Source organism: Cricetulus griseus, chromosome 3, assembly GCF_003668045.3.
Source record: "Cricetulus griseus strain 17A/GY chromosome 3, alternate assembly CriGri-PICRH-1.0, whole genome shotgun sequence".
NCBI classification, from domain to species: Eukaryota; Metazoa; Chordata; class Mammalia; order Rodentia; family Cricetidae; genus Cricetulus; species Cricetulus griseus.
The window spans coordinates 84,293,608-84,316,239 of NC_048596.1; the positions used below are offsets into that span (position 1 = coordinate 84,293,608).

The 22,632-nt window shown below is 40.3% G+C and overlaps 2 protein-coding genes across 5 annotated transcripts in view; both read left to right on the forward strand.

Annotated features, from left to right (window-relative positions):
- Positions 1-8,691, forward strand: part of Pik3c2a (phosphatidylinositol-4-phosphate 3-kinase catalytic subunit type 2 alpha) — a 93,813-nt gene extending 85,122 nt beyond the window's left edge. For all 4 annotated transcript variants that reach the window (XM_027410146.1, XM_027410148.1, XM_027410147.1 and 1 more), the window contains 6 exons: positions 678-802; positions 2,566-2,683; positions 2,770-2,842; positions 3,602-3,711; positions 3,795-3,920; positions 5,814-8,691. In XM_027410146.1, coding sequence (XP_027265947.1) covers positions 678-802; positions 2,566-2,683; positions 2,770-2,842; positions 3,602-3,711; positions 3,795-3,920; positions 5,814-5,996 — 735 coding nt within the window. In that variant the 3' untranslated portion in view covers positions 5,997-8,691. The remainder of the gene's footprint in view (positions 1-677; positions 803-2,565; positions 2,684-2,769; positions 2,843-3,601; positions 3,712-3,794; positions 3,921-5,813) is intronic.
- A 6,304-nt stretch (positions 8,692-14,995) lies between these two features.
- Rps13 (ribosomal protein S13) lies at positions 14,996-17,021 on the forward strand. Its single transcript, NM_001244533.1, is given in 6 exon segments — positions 14,996-15,018; positions 15,166-15,214; positions 15,339-15,417; positions 15,982-16,151; positions 16,580-16,680; positions 16,988-17,021. Coding segments are annotated over 6 exon segments (456 nt in total).
- The last annotated feature ends 5,611 nt before the right edge of the window (positions 17,022-22,632 follow it).

A 22,632-nucleotide genomic window follows, 5' to 3' on the forward strand; every position in this document is an offset into this window, starting at 1 on the left:
CCTTATTTTTAAACAAATACAGGATTTGTATTGTTTTTTCCACGCTCTTCATGGCTATTATTATTTACCTTTGTGCTATTTAGTTTGTTGTTTTTCCTTCTCTTTTTTCCATGCTGACAGTCAATCCCAGGGTCTCAGACATGCTAGCTGTATGCTGTACCACTGAACTACACCTCTATCCTCCATGCTAATATTTTTTTAGATAATGTTTTTCTTTTAATCTATGATGAATAGATTTTTAGAAAGCCATTTCACTTTTATTTTAATCATTTTGAGGTTATATTGCGATTGGTTTATAATGGCACTGGAAAGTGTACTAAGTTTATACACACATAAGCCTCTTTTTCTATGAATGTATCTGATTTTTCTTTCTTTTTTTATATTTATTTATTTATTTATTTTGCTTTTTCGGAGACAGGGTTTCTCTGTGGCTTTGGAGGCTGTCCTGGAATTAGCTCTTGTAGACCAGGCTGGTCTCGAACTCACAGAGATCACCTGCCTCTGCCTCCCAAAGTGCTGAGACTAAAGGCGTGTGCCACCACCACCCAGCCAGTTTCAAGTTTTTATTTGAATCTTCCAGTAGCTAAGTTCAGTCTCAGAATGCAGTTGTGTATGCTATATAAATACAGTGAACTCTATTTTATAATGTAATGTGCCTGTCATTGATTTCTTTTCAGATTTATGTAGTCCGAATTCTGAGAGAAGGACACCTTGAACCATCATTTGTATTCCGGACATTTGATGAGTTTCAGGAACTTCACAATAAGCTCAGCATTATTTTTCCACTTTGGAAGTTACCTGGGTATGTTCCTATCCTCACAAAAAAATCATCCTTATTTTCCTATGTAGAAATTATTTATTTTTGCATGTGGGTAGAAAACTTTGGTTAACATTTAATTACAGTTAAGATAAGTACCTCCTACACTATTGAAAGTAAATAAGGAGCTTGAATTTTATGTTGAATGAATATGTGACTAAAATCTTAAAGCTAGGCCTGGTGGCACATGTACACAGGAGGTAGAGGCAAGAGGACACTGCAAGTTTCAGGTAAGCCTGGTTTCAGAGGGCTATTTTAAAATGTAACTTATGTATGTATTGTCTTAAAAACCAAAACCACAAACAAGGTGTGAGCTTTCAAGACTCCAATTTTGTCACCTTGATTGTGCAGACACAATACAGTTTCAAATAAAATTATAGAATCTTGATTTTAAAAAGTCAGATGCTACAGCTGCAGAAATCCATACTGATCTCCTGTGATAAATAATAAACCTGAAGCCAGATGTTACCACTCAGCTGGTAAAGGCTCTTTCTTCCAAACCTGACAACTCTGACCTCAACATGTGCCATCCATGGCATAACACTGACCCCTTGCCAATTGCCACTGAAATTCTTAGATGTAATCATCCTTTTCCTTCCTTCCTTCCTTCTTTTTTTTTTTTTTTTTTTTTTTGGCTTTTCGAGACAGGGTTTCTATGTACAACCCTTCACTGTCCTGGAACTCTCTCTGTAGACCAGGCTGGCCTCTGCCTCCTGAGTGCTAGAAGTAAGGGCATAATCCAACACTGCCTGTCAGACATAATAATCTTAATGCTTTGCTTTTTTTTTTAAGATAATTTTTTTGTTTTAAATTTTGTGTGTTTGCTGTCAACCCCCATAGAGCTGGAGTTATAGTGGCCATTGTGAGCTGACCAATATGAGTGCTGGGAACTGAACTCAGGTTCTCTGCAAGAGCAGTACATGCTCCTAACCTCTGAGCCATCTCTTGCCGTAGTGCTTAGCTTTTTATCTTACTCATTTTGTAAATCATCAGATTTACTGTAGCTTAAAGATCAGTAGCTCTGCCAGGTGGTGGTGGCACACGCCTTTAGTCCCAACTCTTGGGAGGCAGAGCAGGCGATCTCTGTGAGTTCAAGGCCAGCCAGGGATACATAGTGAGACCTTGTCTCAAACATCAAACAATATATAAAGTTTGTACTGTATATACTCTCTTTTTTTTTACCATCACCAAAATAAGAATTAAGATGATGGTTTTGGTACCTGATTTAGGGCCTGTGTCATTGTTTGTGTATTTTATTGTGTGATTATTGAGTGATGATGATTCTTTTAGAGTTAAGATCAGGTAAATATTTGTGAATGATTAAAGTTGAAACCAAGTAACAGAAAATAAGTAACATACAGGAAACTAGTAAGACATGCATCTTTTTCTTTCCTTTTTTCCCCCCTCTCCCAGAGAGGGGATTGTTGAGGTAGGGTCTCACATAGTCAGGGTTTGCCTAGAATTTGCTATATAGCTGAGACTGACTTTCAACTTCTGATCTAGGCATGTGCCACCATGTCCAACTAACACATGCATCTTGATGCCAAGACTTATATAAAGAAAATGACTAATTGAAAGTAGTTTATCCCCAGTGTTTTGAATCACACAGGCAACAATATAATAAAGACCCCACTTTTGTATTTTAAGTATATATCAAAGTATATTTCTAAGTAAATATTGTGCATGATACTATACAAATTCTGATGAAATATTTAAATCCCTTTTTTTGTTTGTTTTTTCTTTTGTAGCTTTCCTAATAGGATGGTTCTAGGAAGAACACACATAAAAGATGTAGCAGCCAAAAGGAAAATTGAATTAAACAGTTATTTACAGAGTTTGATGAATGCATCAACAGATGTATCAGAGGTGACCTTCCAATATAAATAAATAACATATTCTACCTTTGTGTAATTAATATTTAACTAATTAACCTTTTTTCTCTTCAATCACAGTGTGATCTTGTTTGTACTTTTTTCCATCCCCTACTTCGTGATGAGAAAGCTGAAGGAATAGCTAGGTCTGCAGGTGAGATTATACTTTTTCCTTGTGGTGGATAATTCATTACTTTTGTGGTGGAGTGGAGGTAGATGTGTGTAGGGGCACATGCATGTATGTGGGGTGCATGCAGGTGTCTATGTTGGATTTTTATTTTTTAAGATTTAGTTTATGTGCATGAGTATTTTGTCTGGAGATGATAGATACCATGTACATGCCTGCAGAGATCTGAAGAGGGTGTTGGATCCCCTGGAACTAGAGTTATGAATGGTTGTAAGCCACTCTGGTTACTGGGAATATAACCCAGGTTCTTTGTAAGAGCAATAAATTCTCTGTTTCTCTCCCCACCCCACCCCCAAACAGGTTAGTCTTCCTCAGTCTATTTCTTTTTTTTTTTTTAACAGTTTCTTTTTTTAATATTTTACTTATTATGTATACAACATTCTGCTTCCATGTATATCTGCACACTAGAAGAGGGTACCAGATCTCTTAACGGATGGTTGTGAGCCACTGTGTGGTTCCTGGGATTTGAACGCAAGACCTCTGGAAGAGCAGTTGGTGCTCTTAACCTCTGAGCCATCTCTCTCCAGCCCAAGACACACTATTTCTAGAAAAATTTAGCATTCTTAATAATTGTGATTTCCAAAAAAAAAGAACAAATTAGTGGCATATGAGGTTTACTTTTCCTATCTACTTCCCCATACCCCACCCTCATGCAGCAGTTCTTTTGTTGAAGTGTGAACCATCACAGGCACATTGAAATAAAGAGGAAAGTATTTCTGTTTTCAGGTGCAGGTCCCTTCAGCCCTACTCTGGGCCAAATAGGAGGAGCAGTGAAGTTATCTGTGTCTTACCGAAATGGCACCCTCTTCATTATGGTGATGCACATCAAAGATCTCGTGAGTGGCTACAAATGATGACTACATAACAAATCTGTACCTTAGTAGGAAACATTACGTTAAGAGACTGTTTTTCTTTATAGGTTACTGAAGATGGGACTGACCCAAATCCATACGTCAAAACATACCTGCTTCCAGATACCCACAAAACGTCAAAACGTAAAACCAAAATTTCACGTAAAACTAGGAACCCAACATTCAATGAAATGGTAAGCTAAATTTTATTTCTCAAAATTTTCTAGAGTTTTGTTTTGAGATTTCAATATTTTTCTTTAAGATTAATTTATTTTATGTGTATTTATTGTTTTGTGTGTATGTAAGTGCATTGGGTGTGTGCCTTTTACCCACAGTGGGCAGAAGTGTGTGCTGGTTTCTCTGGAACTGGAGTTACAGGAAGTTGTGAGCTGCCATGTAGGTGCTGGAATTGAACTCGGGTCCACTGCAAAAGCATCCAGTGCTTTTAACTGCTGAGCCATCTTTCTAGCCTTTCCCTCAATGTTTTATTCGTTTAGAAATCCTCTTACCAAAACAAAGTGTCAGCTGAACAGTAGAGAGTATAACTGACTGAGATCCTCAAGGCCAACTAGCCCATGAGTAACTAAAACAAGCTAAAGTTCCCTCACCTTGCTCAACTATTTTTTGGGGTAGACACATTATTTAATTCACACAAAAAAATGGCTAGATAGAAATTGACAGACAACTTGAATTATTTCTTTTGCTTTTGTTTTTGAGACAGGGTCTCACTGTGTAGCTCTGACCTGAAATTCACTATTTAGACCAGGTGGCCTTGAACTCACAGAGATCCACCTACCTCTGCCTCCTGAGTGCTGGGACTAAAGGCACACACCATCCATCACTCACCCAGCTGAACAACCTGAATCCTTATCAAGATTGTAAATTTATCAAAACCTATAGAAAAGCCAGGCATAGGGCTAGAAAAATGGCTTAGCATATAGGAGCACTTGTTCTTTCAAAAGCCTGGAATTCAGTTCCTAGCACCTATGTCAGGGGGCTTACAACTGCCTGTAACTTCAGTTTCAGAGAATCTTAACACCATCTTCTGGCTTCCTCAAGTACCCACACATGTATGACATATACATGAATTTTTTTTTTTAAGTAGTGAATAAAATTTAAAGAGAAGAAAGCCAGATGGGCTGGTACATTTCTGTACTTATAGCTCTTTAAGAGTCGAAGCAGGAAGATCATAATGTAGATTCAAGGTCAGCCTGGATTACATAGCAAATTTGAGGTCAGCCTGGGCTATCTAGATACAGAGATCCTGTCAAACACATATTCAAACAAAGAGCCCTCTAGAGAGTCATTCACTCTTTAAAAACACATGCAGTGTTTACCAAAGAACACCTGATGTTAGTCTTGTTAAACAGCAGTGGGGTTTTTAGTGGATTCTCCACTAGCTATTCTGTCAAGACAAAGAAATACAAGCAAGTATTCCTGTGGTTGTTTTAGTCAAACAATGAGAAGGTCTAAATTAAATATTTCTCAGAACTTGCTGTGAAACTTTGTGGAAAAACAAGAATTTTAAGTGTTGTGATGAAGATTTAAAATAGCAGAAGCTTTGAGCACTGCAGATCTGCTGCAAACTGCACTTTCAATGTGTTTTTGTATCTCCTTGTGAATAAAATTTACCACTTCCTAGTATATGGTATTTAACAGAACAGAAGAAACCAATGAAATTTTAATCTGTTTTTACAAAATAATTTTAAAATTATATTTTCCAACTTGCTTTCCTTTCATCCTCTTTTTTTCTCCAGCTATTAGATCATCTTAAGGTAATCACCAGGTAATTTCTTTTCCCTTCCCATCACTTCCATCTCACAGAAACCATGACTGAAGATTGGGGGTCTTTTGTTTGTTTTATTTTGATTTTTGACAATGATTGGTCCTGCTTTATACAATCTTTGTTAAACACTGATAGGAATGATAGTTCAATACAATATTCCACAAGTTAAAAACATGCTTCTGATACACTGAGACAAGCCCTGCTTCTATAGTCAGTGTCATTCATTGTATCACTCTAATACCTTCATCTTTTACTGAAAATATTCCAAGAAACCAAACCCTATCATTTTTTCCCTCTCTAGCTTGTGTATAGTGGATACAGCAAGGAAACCTTGAGGCAGAGAGAACTTCAACTGAGTGTACTCAGTGCAGAATCTCTACGGGAGAATTTCTTCTTGGGTGGAATAACCCTGCCACTGAAAGATTTCAACTTGAGCAAAGAGACAGTTAAGTGGTATCAGCTGACTGCAGCAACGTACCTATAAGCCACGGATTTCTGAGCTTTGGAAGAAGCAAAGAGTTATAAACATATGCATATGTGTACACACACAAACACACACACTTGGGAACTTTATGTATTTTTTATACTTGGGCAGAAATTATAAACTTAAATATACTTGCAGTGTTTCAACATATTTGTTGGACCAACTGTCAATTATACATAACTAACTTTTACAGATTTGGGGAAGCCATTGCTGTTTCAAAGTCATTCTATTGAATAATACCAATCCCAGACTTACTATATTAAGACCTGGAAAAGACTTTGAGGTAATACTGTGTCATTTTGGCCACCTTGTCTGCATTCTTCCCACACAGACACAGCAAATTGGTTTTCCTGTTATGCACCTCACAGCCTTTACCACTGTGTATGCTCACAGACACCAAAGGAATGATGCAGCTGCTACTCAACAGGCTGAAAAGCAAAGCACAAATAGTAGACAGAATGCTAAGAACTACTAAGTAGTTTGCAGAAGTAGAGAAAAAAATACTATTTTTATTCATTGTTAAAGCCTTTTCAGAATAAGTGCCAATCACTGGAGTTGTAAATAATGTGCCTTAACTTTATATGCTTCATTGGCACTTCATTTCTGATTAAAGAGTAACTAGTTTTCATTCATCTTCAGCTTAATAAGGACAAAATATTGGGTACATTTACTAATGATTTTCCCACAAAAATACTATTTTCTCTACTTCTGATTGTGACTTAGTTATTTTAACTATTAAGCTATTTGATTTAATGTTCGTTGCCCAATAATTGAATGAGATTCACTGATATAATTGTATTCTAAATTCTGTCATTCCACTAATCCTACATTTATATGCAGGGATGTGAACTGAAATTGGTGTTTCACTTCCATGTATTTATACTGTAATCTCTCATTAAACAAATAGAAATTGTTCAGCCTTGTGCCCATTTTTGTTTGGTAAGAGACCCAGGATAAGGACTATAGGCTCCAGACTGAATTTTAATATAGACATTTATGGAAGGTGTTGTGTAAACTGTCTTGTATTTGTAAACATTGTACATTCACATAAAAGAATTATTTTCTGTAATACAAGGAAATTCAGAATTACATGAAAGAAATTTAAAGTTATTATGGAGTAACTGTTAAAAATAAGATTCATTTTTATTAGTTTCTCACTTCAGATATAACTGTGTCTTGTTTTGGTAAACATGTAAATATAATAAATTTCATGGTTAGAATAGGAGTTCAAATATTTTTAGAATGGTAATAGAGATGTAGCAAATCTGGTGATCATGAGAAAACTGACAAACTACTTAATGAAGGGTACCAAGAGAGGACAATCTGATTCAGTTTGCTAGAATAAAATTTTTATGAAGTGTACAAAGTGATTAGCAGAAATGATGATGCTTACAGAGCTAAATGAAGAATCAAGGGTGTTATCATTTGAACAGATTTTTAAAGAAATCAAAACTTGAAATTTTTGGTGCCTAACACTATGGTCCATTTATAGAGAAATTTTTTATATTAAAGTATGTTGTCTACTTGATAAATTAATTAAAACAAAGATGAAAGCACCATTGTTTGCTTTTTCCACAATTAACATTTCCTTAAGTTGTTTTGCATATGTAAGTAGCACTAGAATTTTCTTTTTCTTTTGAGAGAGACTTAATTCCATTCCATAAGTCACCTATCTACTTTTTTAAAAAGATGTATTTGTAAAAGGTTGTTATTGATTGGTCTCTATGTGGACTTTTTATGATCTGTTATAGCATGCCTTAGCACAAATAATAGAACTAGAGAAGGTAATGTCACTTCTCAGTGACAACAAATCTAAAAGTATATATTGTGATTAATACTGTATAGTTAGGAATTCAGAGCAAAAGGTAATATTTTCTCTTAATTTAACTCAATCTGCGCCTCCTTTGGTCATTCGAGCACATATATTTTAATATAAGTTATTTCTTTGTAAAATGCTAATCTTCAGCCCATACCAAAAAATAGCAATAGGGAGAATGAGAGTAGCATCTTTGCACTACCACTGCAGTCAATTATATAAATCAGCTTGTTTTCTAAAAACCTCTTAACACTTACCTTAAAATAAATCTGAAAAATAAAACTCTAAACTGGCCAAGACACTAATTTTTATGTATAATCACATTTATAACTACCTTTGTCAGGTAAAAATAATTCTGCTACATACAAGTCCTGTGCCGGAATTCTTTGTTCTTGACAGTGCTCTACAATTTGAAGATGATGGTTTATCCCAAGAACCTATTTTCTCTGAGGGACCCACTGCTGGCACCAATGCTTTTTATTGCTGTGTTTATGTGAGTTGAGTTGTTAAAGCATGTATATCTTTTTTACATTTTTTTTCAAATTAAATTTCTATGAAATTCAAAAATCTTGCCTTAAATTGTTTAATTCTTTCTAGGATTCATGAATTGTGGCATTTAAAAAATTCACTTTGATAACTCAGATTTAAAAAGAAACACTGAAGCCCTATTATAATACACATGTATTTACATGCTGTTTACTAGCAGTGCAAATATGGATGTGCTTACTGGTGTCATCTGTTAAGAACCAAATGCTTTAATTATATTAGCATAGTGAGTGATATGTATATTTTTATTAATACTTGGAATATATTCCGTGGAATGAATGTGACTTCATAACTATATCACAATTATATTAAAATATTTCTGGAATAAAGGAACTCAGCTGTCTTTTTTCCTTGTTTTAATATTTTGGTTTCAAAGTTTTATAACTGTGTTCTTTGCATCTCACCCAGAAATTTGTAAAGTTTAGTAACCCTGAATTTCAGATCTGGTCTGTGAGGCTTCCCTAAAATGTCTAAGAAGATAATCTGAATTGATATCTGAGTGTGATTCTTTGAAGGTCTGGATATTGTTTTGCTACAGCCCATTACTATTCCTGAGATGTGAAATTTTCTGTAGATGTGATTCTCTGATAGTTCGTTCACTTAAATAGTAATAACAGAGCAACAGCCATATTCTAGGTATAATTCACAGTACTGTGCAAATTCTAACACTATACCTTTATTCCTGACAATGAGCACAGCTTTTCTCTAACTTTATAATGTGGGGAGAAAAATAAAAACAGTTAACACTCTGAAAGGACAATTGAAGCCAAATCTCCATGCTGCTCATTAAAGATTCTTTGAAATAACTGAGTGCCTGCCTAACTTCCTGCCAGGCTGTTCGGGGGTGCTGAAGTTCAAATAGTATCATGGATGGGGGCTAGAGAGATGGATCAGTGGTTATAATGGCTTCCTGCTGTTGTAAAGGACTAGAGTTTGGTTTCCAGTACAAAGGCACAACTTATTACTCTAGCTCTTGGGCACTATACACAACACACACAGCCATATATGCATGTAATAGTTTTTTTAAAATCTTAGAGGCTGGAGAGATGGCTGAGGAGTTAAGAGAGCTTATTGCTCTTGTGGAGGACTTGGGTTTGGTTTTAAGAATTCTGTAACTCCAGTTCCAAAGGATCTAATACTCTCTTCTGACCTTCATGGGCACTGCAGGTACTGTGGTGCAAAGACACGCATGCATGCATGCATGCATACATACATACATACATACATACATACATACATACATACACTCATAAACCTATTCCAAAATATTTTTTTCAGGTAGACAATATGTTGGTATGTGTAGGATCAGAAATGTGCCTGAAATGTTTAGAAATAATGGCAGAGTGGGAGGGCATGAGGCCAGGGGCATAGTTTTATTTCAAATGCATTGATAAAAGTACAGAAAGGGCCCCTGGGATGGCTCAGTAAGTAAAAAAGGCTTGCTGTGCACTGACAATCTTAGTTTTGATATCCAAAGCCAGATAAAGGTGAAAAGATAGAACAGACTCCACAATTTTTTCCTCTTACATACTATATATTTACATTTTTTAAAACTTTGTATTTTATGTATGACTGTATACCTGCATGCAAGAGAATATCAGACACTGGTTGAGAGCCACCATGTGATTGTGGGAATTGAACTCAGCAACCTCTGGAATAGCAGCCAGTGCTCTTGACCGCGGAGCCATATCTCCAGCCCTACCCCCACTTTTAAGGTGTTTTGTTTTTTGGTTTTTTTTAATTAGCGGGATTTACACAGGAGCAATGCATTTATCTGACCTCTAGGTTGACAATAGGTTGTATATAGAATGGGGTACCATTTAAGCCTCCTGAGAAATGGATAGAATTGATATACCCATGGAAACAAGTAAATGTATCATGCATTTCTGTAGTAAGATGTGTTTGGGGTGACTCAGGGAAATGAGAATAAAGAACCCTGCATTTATATTGTGGGCAATTGTGTTAAACTGAAATGAAGGGCTCTGGCTTAGGGATAGCGAATTGAAGCCAGGTCACATATCTGGGCTAAAAGTATGAATCTGGTTAATTATCCAAATACATCTTTGCAGCCGAGTGGTGGTGGCGAACGCCTTTAATCCCAGCACTGGGAAGGCAGAGACAGGTGGATCTCTAAATTTGAGACCAGCCTGGTTACAGAGCGAGTTCTAGGTCTGCTATGAAAAATACAAATTTGATTCAAGTTCCCAATGTTTTGGAAAACATTCAACTAGTGATGGGTTAAAAGAGTGAAGCTGGACAGGGAATGGTGGCTCAGGCCTTTCATCTCAGCACTGCCTCTTGAGGCAGAAGGCAGGAGGACTTCGGTGGGTTTGAGGCCAGCCTCGTTTACAAAGCAAGTTTCTGGAAGTACGTAGAGACACCCTGCCTCAAAAAAATAAATAAAACGTTTCAGTACTGTGTTGTTTTAAAGCTCTCACCCGTCACTTGTCAACAGTCTTAGATCGGTTTCCTTTCCCAAGTTCTTGCTTTTGATATTTTCTGTTGCATTTTTTGTTTTTTGCTTTTCGAGACAGGGTTTCTCCTGTCTCTGTCTCCCGAGTACTGGTACTAGAGGCGTGCGCCATCACCGCCAGGCTCTTCTGTTGCATTTTTAACAAATTTTCAATTTACCCATTCTTGAAACGTATTATGGTGGACCCGCACCACGTCACCCTTAAAAGTTCAATTCCCTAGGTATTCCCCTTGAAAGGTTCAGGCATTATGCTGGCCTGCCCCTTTACTCCTCTTTCTCTCTCTCTCTGTCTGTCTGTCTCTCTCTCTCTCTCTCTCTCTCTCTCTCTCTCTCCCCCTGTTCCTGCTCTCTGTCCCCTCTCTCTGTTTCTCTGCTCTCTCTCTATGGCGACCGGCCATGGCGGTCAGCCATTACCCTGTTCCTCTTCTTAGTCTACCCATTCTGCCTTATAATAAACTTATGTCAATATGTCTGTCTCAATATTTCTCTTTTCTTCTTTTTAAACAAAAGAATAACATTTGGCGCCCGGACGTGGAAAGGCTCTGCCCTTATACCTTCTCGAGACCCGCTGGTGGGCCCATGTTAGGCAAGGGCAACCTTACAACCCACTTTCATCTCCGCTTTTCCTGGTACTCCCTCCTGCCTGCAGCAGCCTGAGATGCCGGAATTCAACTTGCCGATTTTCCAACTAAGTATTTCTGGAACTCACTGATCTGCCTATTCGCTACAATCCGATAAGAAACCCAAACCGTTCCCATGGGGCAGACCCAGCGCTGTTCAATCTGGGTCCATTTTTCAGTTTCGGGCCGGGTGCTCTCAGCGGCCTTGCCCACGGGAAATACACTTTTACGGGATCTTTCGGTTATTGGCAGCGAGTAGGTAAATGAGCGGAGTTCTGCTTCCCAGTGGGAACTTTCTTTCACCTGGGAATGTCCCTCATTGTTCTGTTTGTTCTTTCTCTGACTGGTTCTTCTTGGTTGGCAATGTCTACTTGAGAAAACTTTTCTGGCAATTGAAAATGTGCTTACAGGGGTCGCCATCGGCCACGTATGCTAACCTGGGGGCCGCCATCTTGGTCATAACCAGGTGACCTGGCTTAGGCCTACCCACTCAGTTCAATGACTTCCACCGGCAAGCACTGCCACCTGACATCTTACTTTTTATTTCTTTCACTTGTTGGGTGCATTTCCTAAAGGTCAGGCATGGGATCCCGCTCCAGGAGCGGTGCTTTTTTGCTTTTTTCAGTTCGGACTGCTGGGTCCTTTTTCGGTTTCGGGACAGCTGTGTCCCCTTCGGGGCCAGGCCCCTGGCAACTCCCACGGGCAGACGTGCATCCGTAGAGGAGCTTTTTGCCGGTTCTCCACCTGCCTCACCCATGGGAAATGCACAGAGGAACCTTTCTGGTTTCATCCAACAAGCAGGTAAACAGACAAAAGCGGCTTACAGTTGCCGCCGTTTTGGTCATGTGACCTACCTGTAGGCACGCACAGCTCCAGCGGCCTATCGAGCAAACCTGTCTGCCAGATTTTTGATTTCTGCCAGATCTTTTTGCTTTTTATTTTATTTTTGTCTTTTTCTTCTTATTTTATTTTTTGTCTTTTTCTTCTTTCACTGGCTCTGTTGTTCATGGCTTGTTTACTAAATACTGTGCCTTTCCAGGACCCTCTGTTTACTCTGTCTCTTTAAATCTCCTGTCTGTTTGCTACAATGTACGGATCAGAGATTACAATCTGACTCCCCCTTTACTGTTATCCAGTCCTGCTTATCTCTGTACCTGTAATTTAACTTTATACTTATCTAGCTCTATATACAACTTAAATTAAACTATTAAGTCTCATATTTCTAAATTGCTATATATCTTTAAATGATGATAAACATTTAAAGTCTATTCAAATTAACAAAATATTTATACCACTCAGTTTATCCTGTAAGCCGTTTACAAAGGTACAGCTTTTATTACAAAAAAGGTATTTTTTCTCTAACTAAAGGCAAACTTAACTGCTAAGATACTAAACAGACAGCCCTCAAATGCTCAGAGATCTAGAGAATATGGCATTTAAAATGTTTTGTTAAAAAGCTTTTTGTAACAGAGAGATAGGCCAGCTGCTGGCCCCACCCCATTTCCTCCGAGAAGACTGATGGGCACTGAAGAAACTTCATCTCGAGTCAGTGACAACGCTGGTTACTGAGCAACCCTGCCCTTCACCTCAACTACTACAAAGTATTCCAGACCATGGACAAGAGGACAACGGAATCGACTTTCCCGGCGTTGCTTGGGCCAGTCTTCCCAAAGTCTGTAATCCACAGGTCACAAGTTATCAGCAAGAAGGCAGGTGTCCTACAGCCCGCTACTATGGATGGAGGACCTTGGGGATGGCTGTCCATGCAGCCTGCTGGCAAGTCTCTGTTATTCTTTAATCATTGATTCAGGTAAAATCTTATCCTTCTCAAGAACTCTGATGCTTTTGACGACTGATAGTCTTGCCGGCTTAAAGCAAAACAGATTCCAGTAACAGGTATTTTAGGGTTTATCTATATAAAGATAGGAAAGTCTAAGAATGTAGTTAAAAGAATAAAATATGTTCCTGATTTCTCTATTTCTCATGCTACTGTTCATAGTAAAGTTCAACAATACCACTATATGATCATAACTACAAGGTCAAGATTATGATACTTTTCATTGTCAAAAAAAAATCTGTTTTAAAATGGTAATGCTTTTAGCCAAGTTGCTTCTAACATAAATATGCTACTAATGTGTCTAATACTTATGTTTCCACAAACTCTAAGGATTCTTGTAAGTTCCAGGGAGCTGAATCAGATCCAAACAGGTCAGATTCACTCCAGGTAATATTCAACCTTTCCCCAGTCCCAAATTCCCTTCACTCATCTTGGGACTCCTCGGGAACCCCTCCCTCATCTTACAATCTTCCCCTCAAGTGACAGGACCTAAGAAAAAGTTTTTTTTCTAATCTCAACCTTGTCTTCTGCTCTGTCAACATCTTGCCAGGTCTAAGAGGCGCCAGGGAGTTCCATACAGCCTGGACTACAATGAAACAACCAGCTTCCCCAGGACGTGGCAGCACCCCAACCTTCTCGGGTCCCCCAAAGATGGTCAACGCCCCCACGTCAGCAGGAAGCAGTCTTAAGAATTCGACGCCCTTATTCCTTAACCTGCCATGTCTAAACACCCCACCTTTTTTTAATAATAAGTAGAGGTGGGAATGAAAGGTTCAGGCATTATGCTGGCCTGCCCCTGTTACCTGGTGGAATCCACTCAGGCAATACCCTGGTCAGCCCAAGGTTCCATGGGAAAGAAGTCTGCACGCAGGTGCAGAGGACCCCTTTAAAAGATAGGCCCCTGCCCTCTCTCTCTCTCTCTCTCCCCCTGTTCCTGCTCTCTGTCCCCTCTCTCTGTTTCTCCGTGCTCTCTCTCTATGGCGACCGGCCATGGCGGTCAGCCATTACCCTGTTCCTCTTCTTAGTCTACCCATTCTGCCTTATAATAAACTTATGTCAATATGTCTGTCTCAATATTTCTCTTTTCTTCTTTTTAAACAAAAGAATAACACCCCTTCCCCCTCATCTTCTCTAAGCTTCTTTCCTAGTCCCTAAGTCGTCTCAGTCGCGTCCTGTGTAGCCCGCAAAGGCACTGGAAGCGAAGGACAGACCGGGCGCGGGCGCGGGCACGAAAGCCTAGGGCTAGCTAACTAGAGAGGAGCTGAGGCGCCGGCTGCGCTGAGGCACTGTGGTCTCTTCGACGCAGCGCTCATTCCACACCGCTCGAGTCCGGGCTGGTGAGGGAGCCCTGATGAATCCCTGACCCCACAGCTTATCCAAGTCCTCCAGCCCAGGGCTCCAACCCGTCCTAGTTTCCACAAACACCTTTCTACTATGCTAGTGGTTAGCGGCTGACTTCCCCGACTCGTCCACAGACCCGGCTAGAGACAGAGGAACAGCGGGAAGCGCACCCAACTAATGAGTGAGGTGTGACGTCTTGCCGCAATGCCTTCTGGGACGCGTAGTCCCGCGGGCACCAGCCGCCGCGCCTTATGGCTCCGCCCTGCGTGAGCGGAAGCGTGCGTGTGACGTCACTTCTGGTGTACGGCTCGGCTTCCTGCGTTGTTTCCTCCCTCGTTTTCTCTTTGCTGCCAGACCTCCGCCATCATGGGTCGCATGCACGCTCCCGGGTGAGCCCGCGGCACCAAGTCGGGTTGTGGGGCTGGAGCTGGGGCGCGGGGCAAGGAGAGAAGGGTGCGGGCTGCAGGCGGGGAGACGGCGGGGCTGCTTGAGGCTCTCGCGGGCCGCCAGTTGACTCATTATGCTTCTGTTCTCAGAAAGGGCCTGTCCCAGTCGGCGCTGCCCTACCGCCGTAGCGTCCCCACGGTGAGTAAAGGCGGAGGGCAGCGTGGGGCGGAGTAGGGATCAGTGTACGTGAGGTTGGGGTCCGAGGTACAAGGTTGCTGTCGCGTTTTTTTATGCTGAGGCCCGATTTATGTTCCCTGTACAGTGGCTGAAGCTGACGTCTGACGACGTGAAGGAACAAATTTACAAACTGGCCAAGAAAGGCCTGACTCCCTCTCAGATAGGTGAGTGTTGTCAGTTTTCAGCTTCTGCTCCCGTGTGATCTGGAAAGACAAATGTGTCTAGTCCTTGCGTTGAAAATGCGTTTTCCCTGCTTCCACGGCTAAACGAGGAGCATCTGGGATCGAGTCACATCTAGCTGTGAATTGACTTTAAACTGCTGTCATTGTGTGCACATGGCAAATAATTTATTTGTTAATATGGTTCTGAGGCCTAGGATAACTGGTTATAGGAGGAAAACATCCTCGATAAGGCCTAGATTTTACTGCAGATAGGGAGGGGGGGCAAAAGAATCTGAAATGGACTCAGCCAATCAAATAATTTGAGGTTTAAAAGGAATAACATGCAGTTTTAAAGATTGGTATAAATAAACATTAAGCTGGTTCCTTTGGTCAGCTTTGTTCTAGCAGACTCAGTGTGATCATGGTGTTCCAACATTCGCGTTTTCCACGAGAAGGGCTTCTTCCATGTTGGGTAGACTTGCAAGCACTTAAGTTGGCTATTTGCAGGAAACTGGAAGAGTTGGGCTTTACTACATGCTCGTTTATTAAGTTACATGTTTTTTTCAGGTGTGATCCTAAGGGACTCACATGGTGTGGCCCAGGTCCGTTTTGTGACTGGTAATAAAATCTTAAGAATCCTTAAGTCTAAGGGCCTTGCCCCTGATCTCCCTGAGGATCTCTACCATTTGATTAAGAAAGCTGTTGCTGTCCGAAAGCATCTTGAGAGGAACAGAAAGGTAAGTGAGGAAACAAACTTGTTGTGTAGCGATGCTTGTACTGATCTTCAGGACATAGAATGCATTTCAATTTAATTCTTTGGTTCTAGATACTAACTAGTCAGCACTGTCGTTTCCTTGAAATGGGTAGTTTGATCTTCAGTGTCCCTAAACATGATACCCAGTTGGTTCCAAATGTTGGGTGTTCTTTTGTAGCCTTGTCACCATTCCTAAAGACCTTATTCTAGAACCTCAAATTGCCTGTATGGGTTTGGTAATGTGTGCCTGTAATTTCAGCAAGGCTGGTGGTTCTCTGAGTTGAGGTCAGCCTCGTCTAGCCAAGTTATAATATAACCAGGGCTGTATACACTATTTTAAAGGCTTTGAGGACTTAACCATAGAAGATACTGAGTTACTTTACTTGGTGGCTTTCTTAATTCTCTTTCTAGGATAAGGATGCTAAGTTCCGCCTGATTCTGATAGAGAGCAGAATTCACCGGCTGGCTCGTTACTATAAGACTAAGCGGGTCCTCCCACCCAATTGGAAATAGTAAGTATAAGCACTTTTGTTGGGGAGAATCAACCAGATGGTAAATAACATGGTAGTGGGTGTAGTAAAGGACTTCGTGGCAGATATTTTGCCTTTCTGGGTCCTATGCTTAAGTGCCATTTCAGCTCATCTCTGTCATAGTAGTGGGAAAGCTTACAAACTTTTGGGTTCTCAGTTTGGTGATGCATTGTATGCAGTTAGGTATTTAGCTGTTTGGGGATAGCTCCAGTAGCAAAGAAAGTTGTGAGTAGATATCAAAAACTAATACTAATCCCAGTTTCCTTTTTTTTTTTTTTTTTTTTTCCAGTGAGTCATCCACAGCCTCTGCTCTAGTGGCATAAATTCTCTTGTGTACACAAAAAAATAATAAACTCACTTTGAGTAAATTCATGTTTTGTGTTTTTTCTATCTGATGCATATGTGTTGATCTTTTGATGGGAAGACTTTGGCAAAATATACTTATCAGAGGGAGGAACAGAAAGCTAGCATCTGTTTAGTTGATGGTTTCCCTGGCCCCTTAAGCTACTAGTCCAGCTTGTTGTAAGGAGAACTGACAGACTAGGAAGTGGGAGTGTGTCAGATGATGTGCATGTATGGCTGCATTGTACTTCTAGAGACCAGAAGAAGTTGTTGGATCCCCTGGGATTGGAGTTAGAGAAGGTTATGAGTTGCTTTGTTGGTGCTGGGAACTAAACCCAAGCCCTGCAAGAGCAGCCAGTGCTCTTAACTATCTAGCTATCTTTTAGTATATAAATACATATAATTGGGGCCGGGCAATGGTGGAGCACCCTTTAATCCCAGCACTCAGAAGGATTTCTGTGAGTTCTGGTCTCTGTGAGACCAGCCCGGTCTACAAGAGCTATTCCGGGACAGCCTCCAAAGCCACAGAGAAACCCTGTCTCAAAAAAACAAAAAAAAAATACATAAAACTGGACATCGGCAGGTAGATCTCAATTCCGGGGCAGCCTGGTATACAAAGTAAGTTCCCAGATAGCCAGGGTTAACACAAAGAAGCCTTCGGAGAACAAAACTGTATTTGTCTGTTATAATATGTATAATATATATTTGTAATCTTATTGATAGGTCAACGAAATTCAATTTTATTTTGTCATTCAGCCCTTTGAGTGTAGGCAACAGGATGGAGTCAAAATTCACTTTTAGAAATAGCCCTGACACTTAGAGGCTGTATTTAGGAGCTAAAATTCTCAGTCTCAAATTATTGTAGGCTGAACATGTTGCCAGAACAATAACTGCTATAATATTTCGCCTCAGGGCCAATGATACAGTTTAGCAGGTTAGGACACTTGACATCAAGCCTGACAACCTGAGTTCAGTTCTTGGGAAACATTTGGTAGAAGGAAAAAAACCTCTACAAGTTGTCCTTTGAATTATGGCCTGGGGACACAGATGTTTAAAAACCTGTATCAAAACTCTTCATCCTTGTGACAAAATAGGAAGAAGGGAGGTGTAGGTCTAGGTATTGTGATATATGTCTACCCTGTAAGAGTTGCTCTAAGTGGAGATAAGCGTGACAGTGGATGTGCTAGCCAAGGACTAGCAATTGAATAAAAGGTGTACAGCATGAATGCTGTGAACAAGGGCATGTAAGATTTAATCACAGGCTTGAAATAGCATGTGTTATTTTTTTTTCCCCTCATGGTAACCTTGTCTAGCCAGGAACTCCCAAATCTGCCTGCCTCTCCTTCTAAGCATTAGATTTTTTTTTCATTATTTGTTTTTTACATTGATGTTTCGCCTACATGCATGTCTGTGTGTGTCAGATTCCCTGAAACAGGAGTTAAAACTGTGAGCTGCCATGTGGGTGCTGGGAATTGAACCTGGGACCTCTTGAAGAGAAGCCAGTGCTCTTAACTGCTGAGCCATTTCTCCAGAACCCCGAGCATTAGATTTTTTTTTTTTTTTAAAGATTTTATTATGTATACAACATTCTGCTTCCATGCATATCTTCACACCAGAAGAGGGCACCAGGTCTCATAACGGATGGTTGTGAGCCACCATGTGGTTGCTGGGAATTGAACTCAGGACCTCTGGAAGAGCAGTCAGTGCTCTTAACCTCTAAGCCATCTCTCCAGCCCCCAAGCATTAGATTTTTAAATTGATTAATTATTCCTGGAATGTACTGACCACGTAAATTACCTTTCCTATGTTATTTCAATTAGCATGCCTCCTAGGTCTGTGTCCCAAATGACAACATTTCATATTTTTAAATCGAACACAGCAGGGTTTTTTTGTTTTTTGTGACAGGGTTTCTCTGTGTAGCTTTGGAGCCTATCCTGGCACTCGCGCTGGAGACCAGGCTGGACTCGAACTCATAGAGATCCACCTGCCTCTGGCTCCCGAGGGCTGGGATTAAAGGCATGCGCCACCAAGGCCCGGCTCGAACACAGCAGTTTTAAAAAGTACATTTCAGCCAGGTGGTGGTGGTGATGCATGCATTTCATCCCAACACTCAGGAGGCAGAGGCAGGCTCTTGTGAGGCCAGCCTGTTCTACAGAGCAAGTTCCTGGACAGGCTCCAGTTACACAGAGAAACCCTGCCTCAAAACAAAAACATGGGCTCAGTGGTTAAGAGTACTTTTAGAGGTCATGAATTCAATTCCCAGCAACTACATGGTGGCTCACAACCACTTATAATGAAATCTGGTGCTCTCTTCTGGCCTGCAGGCATACATGCAGGTAGAAAACTATACATAGTAAATAAATTTGGGGGGAGGGGGGCTCGAGGCATGGTTTCTCTCTGGCTTTGGAGACTGTCCTGAAACTAGCTCTTGTAGACCAGGCTGGTCTCAAACTCTGTTGAGAGATCCACTTGCCTCTGCCTCCCAGGTGCTGGGATTAAAGGTGTGCACCACCACCACCCAGAAGAAAACAATCTGTTTTTATAGCTCTGGGTTCATGAAGAAGATAACTATTTCCAAGGTTTGTATTTCTGACATGTCATACTTTATTGAACTATTTAAAGTGAACAATTCACTGGCATTTATTGTTTGTTATCTTTTGCTTCCCTACAATCAAATTTGCACACTCTGTGTGTAAGTGCAGACAACATACCATTTGGTTTGGCAATGTGTTCCTGGAAATCCCTCTGTAGACCAGGTGGGGTGGGATCTCTTATTTCTTGCCCCTGTACTGAGCACTCATGCTAGCTGGTCTTTGAGCTGCTGGGTCATTCTCCTTGACTGCTTTCTATCTCAACATAAGATTGTTGGTTTCATAGTGTAACATTTTCAGTCATAAACCAGGAGGAACAGGCAGGTGAATCTCTTAAATTTGAGACCAGCATGATCTGTATAGTGAGTTCCAGACCAGACAAGGCTACATAAAACCCTTTCTCAAAAAAGTAACAAGTCACAGACAAGCAGCTGGATGATGGCTCAGCAATTGATCACTTGGCAGGAGTGGTTCCCATCAGTCCTGTCAGGCAGCTCATAACCACCTACCTGCAGTTTTTTATCCTAAAAAGTACCATGTGTGCTGGGCGGTGGTGGTACAGGCCTTTAATCCCAGCATTTGGGAGGCAGAGGCAGTCTTCAAGGAGAATTCCAGGACAGTCTCCAAAACAAACAAAAAAACAAACAAACAAAAACCCTACAGAGAAACCCTGTCTTGAAAAACCAGAAAAAAAAAAAAAGTACCATGCACACATACACATACACACATGCTTTTTTTTTTTTTTTTTTTTTTTAATCTTAAAAAGTAATGCCCCAGGGGCTGGGGAGATGGCTCAGAGGTTAAGAGCACTGACTGCCCTTCCAGATGTCCTGGGTTCAATTCCCAGAAACCAAATGGTGGCTCACAACCATCTATCATGAGATCTGGTGCCCTCTTCTGGCCTATAGGCAAACATACAGACAGACCACTGTATATGTAATAAAAATAAGTAAATAAATTAATAAAAAAAAAAAGGTACTGCCCTTGAATTTTTCAGGGTGGAGCTGGTGGGACTGCTTGATGGGAAAAGATACTTGGTACCAAGTCTGAGTACCATATGATGTGAGGTAACAATTGACTCCTGGAGTTGTCTTCTGATCCTCCCCTAAAACATAATGTCAACAAAAGTCATAAACACATAACCTACTATCTCTCAGTTAGTAGCCCAACTCTAAAGTCCTTAATCTTGCTGCACAAGACAAGACAATGTTTTATGTTCCTAGCCAGAAACTGATGGCAGCATACTCAAATTGAAAAATAGTTGGAAAAGTGAGGGATTTGTTTGCTTTGAGACAGGGTCTTTTTGTGTAGCACTGGCTGGGCTGGAACTCAGTGTAGGTAGAAATGGTAAGTCTTGGAAACTCCTTTTCTAGCTCTCGATGTTGATGGATTGAGAACTGGAAAAATTCTAGTTTCTGTAAAAGTGTCTTAGTACTAATTGTTCCTGACTTGTAAGAGCAAGCAGAGATTGGTGTTGCTGGTTGCTGTGACGTCAGATGCCATTCTGATTCTAGCTCCTCCTAGCCTGGCTCCGCCTGCCTCCTCTGTGTTAAGGTTCTCTCCCATTGCTTAGCAGTGTTTGCTCTGCAGTAGTAACTACCTAGCTTTTATATCTCGTGTGTTCTGCAGGGTGCTCTGCACCATTTCAGCCCACAACTGTCCTGCTGCTTTGACAACTTAATCCCACCCCCAATTTTCAGACTCTCCATTTAGAGATTATTATTTGCATATTAGGCTCTCTGATCTAATTTTCTCATCTTTTTACTGGCTGCCCATCTCTTTTCTTTGGTAAGTTTCAACATTATCTTCAAATCTTAGTAATTTTCTTAGTTTTACTTTCTTGAAGTTCCCAGCCTCAGGGGTAGTATGCTATTTCTTTGAGACAACAGTATTATTCTGATCAATAGTGCTTGCCTATTTCTTCAGTGTGAAAAACCCTCACAGTGCCTGACTTCACACTACTAAGAGGATGATATAGCATAGAGCTTGGAGTTAGCAACTAGCATAGTATGTTGTATTTCCCTATATACATAAGCAGCCATAGATGCTGCAAGAGCTCAGATAATAGTAAATGATGTGGGGCGTTGGTGGTGCATGCCTTTAATCCCAGCACTCAGGAGGCAGAGGCAGGCAGATCTCTGGAAGTTAGAGGCCAGCCTGGTCTACAGAGTGAGTTCCAGAACAGACTCCAAAGCTACACAGAGAAACCCTGTTTCAAAAAACCAAAAAAAAAAAAAAAAAAAAAAAAAAAAAATAGTAAATGATGTGAAGTAGGAAGTGGTGCATTGTGAGTACTGATGACAGTTTTCTTGAACATTACTTACTTACTCACAAGTCTAAGTTTTAATGAAGTCTATGTTTAGCTGGCTTGTAGGATTCCTAAACATTTAACAGTTGGCTCTTGTGAGCCTATAGAAGCCAGATCTAGCATACCACCACTCGGAGCTTATCTTTTTTTTTTTTTTTTTTTTTTTTGAGCTTATCTTTTTTTTCTGAGTGCTTTTTATAGAGGCCTGTATCAATGGAGTATGTGGCCATCGTAGGAACACACCTTTGAAGCAGTCCTTGCCTCTTCATTATTTCTTCTGTGTTCCTTTTAGTGATTTTTTTCTTAAATTATATTAGACTGTGCCAGGCACTCAGAAGGCAGAGACAGTTGCATCTCTGTGAGTTCAAAGCCAGCCTGGTCTACAAAGCAAGTTCCAGGGTAGCTAGGGTTGTTACACAGAGAAACCCTGTTTTTGGGGGGGGGGACACTTTAAAAAAGGTAGAGGTTATTCTCAAATGTAGTAACCCTGTAATTACCTGCATTAGGGTCATGTTACAAGCATCCAACTAGGATTATACTCTCATTTCAGATGTAGGTGGCATATATTGCTGTTGTTGTTAGCATTTACCACTACCTTTAGTTGCTTGTAATTTGAAAAGTCTCTCACATTTATTGTTTCATTAATATTATAACTTCCCCAAAAGCTGACTCCAGACTATTTTTGGAAGGAGG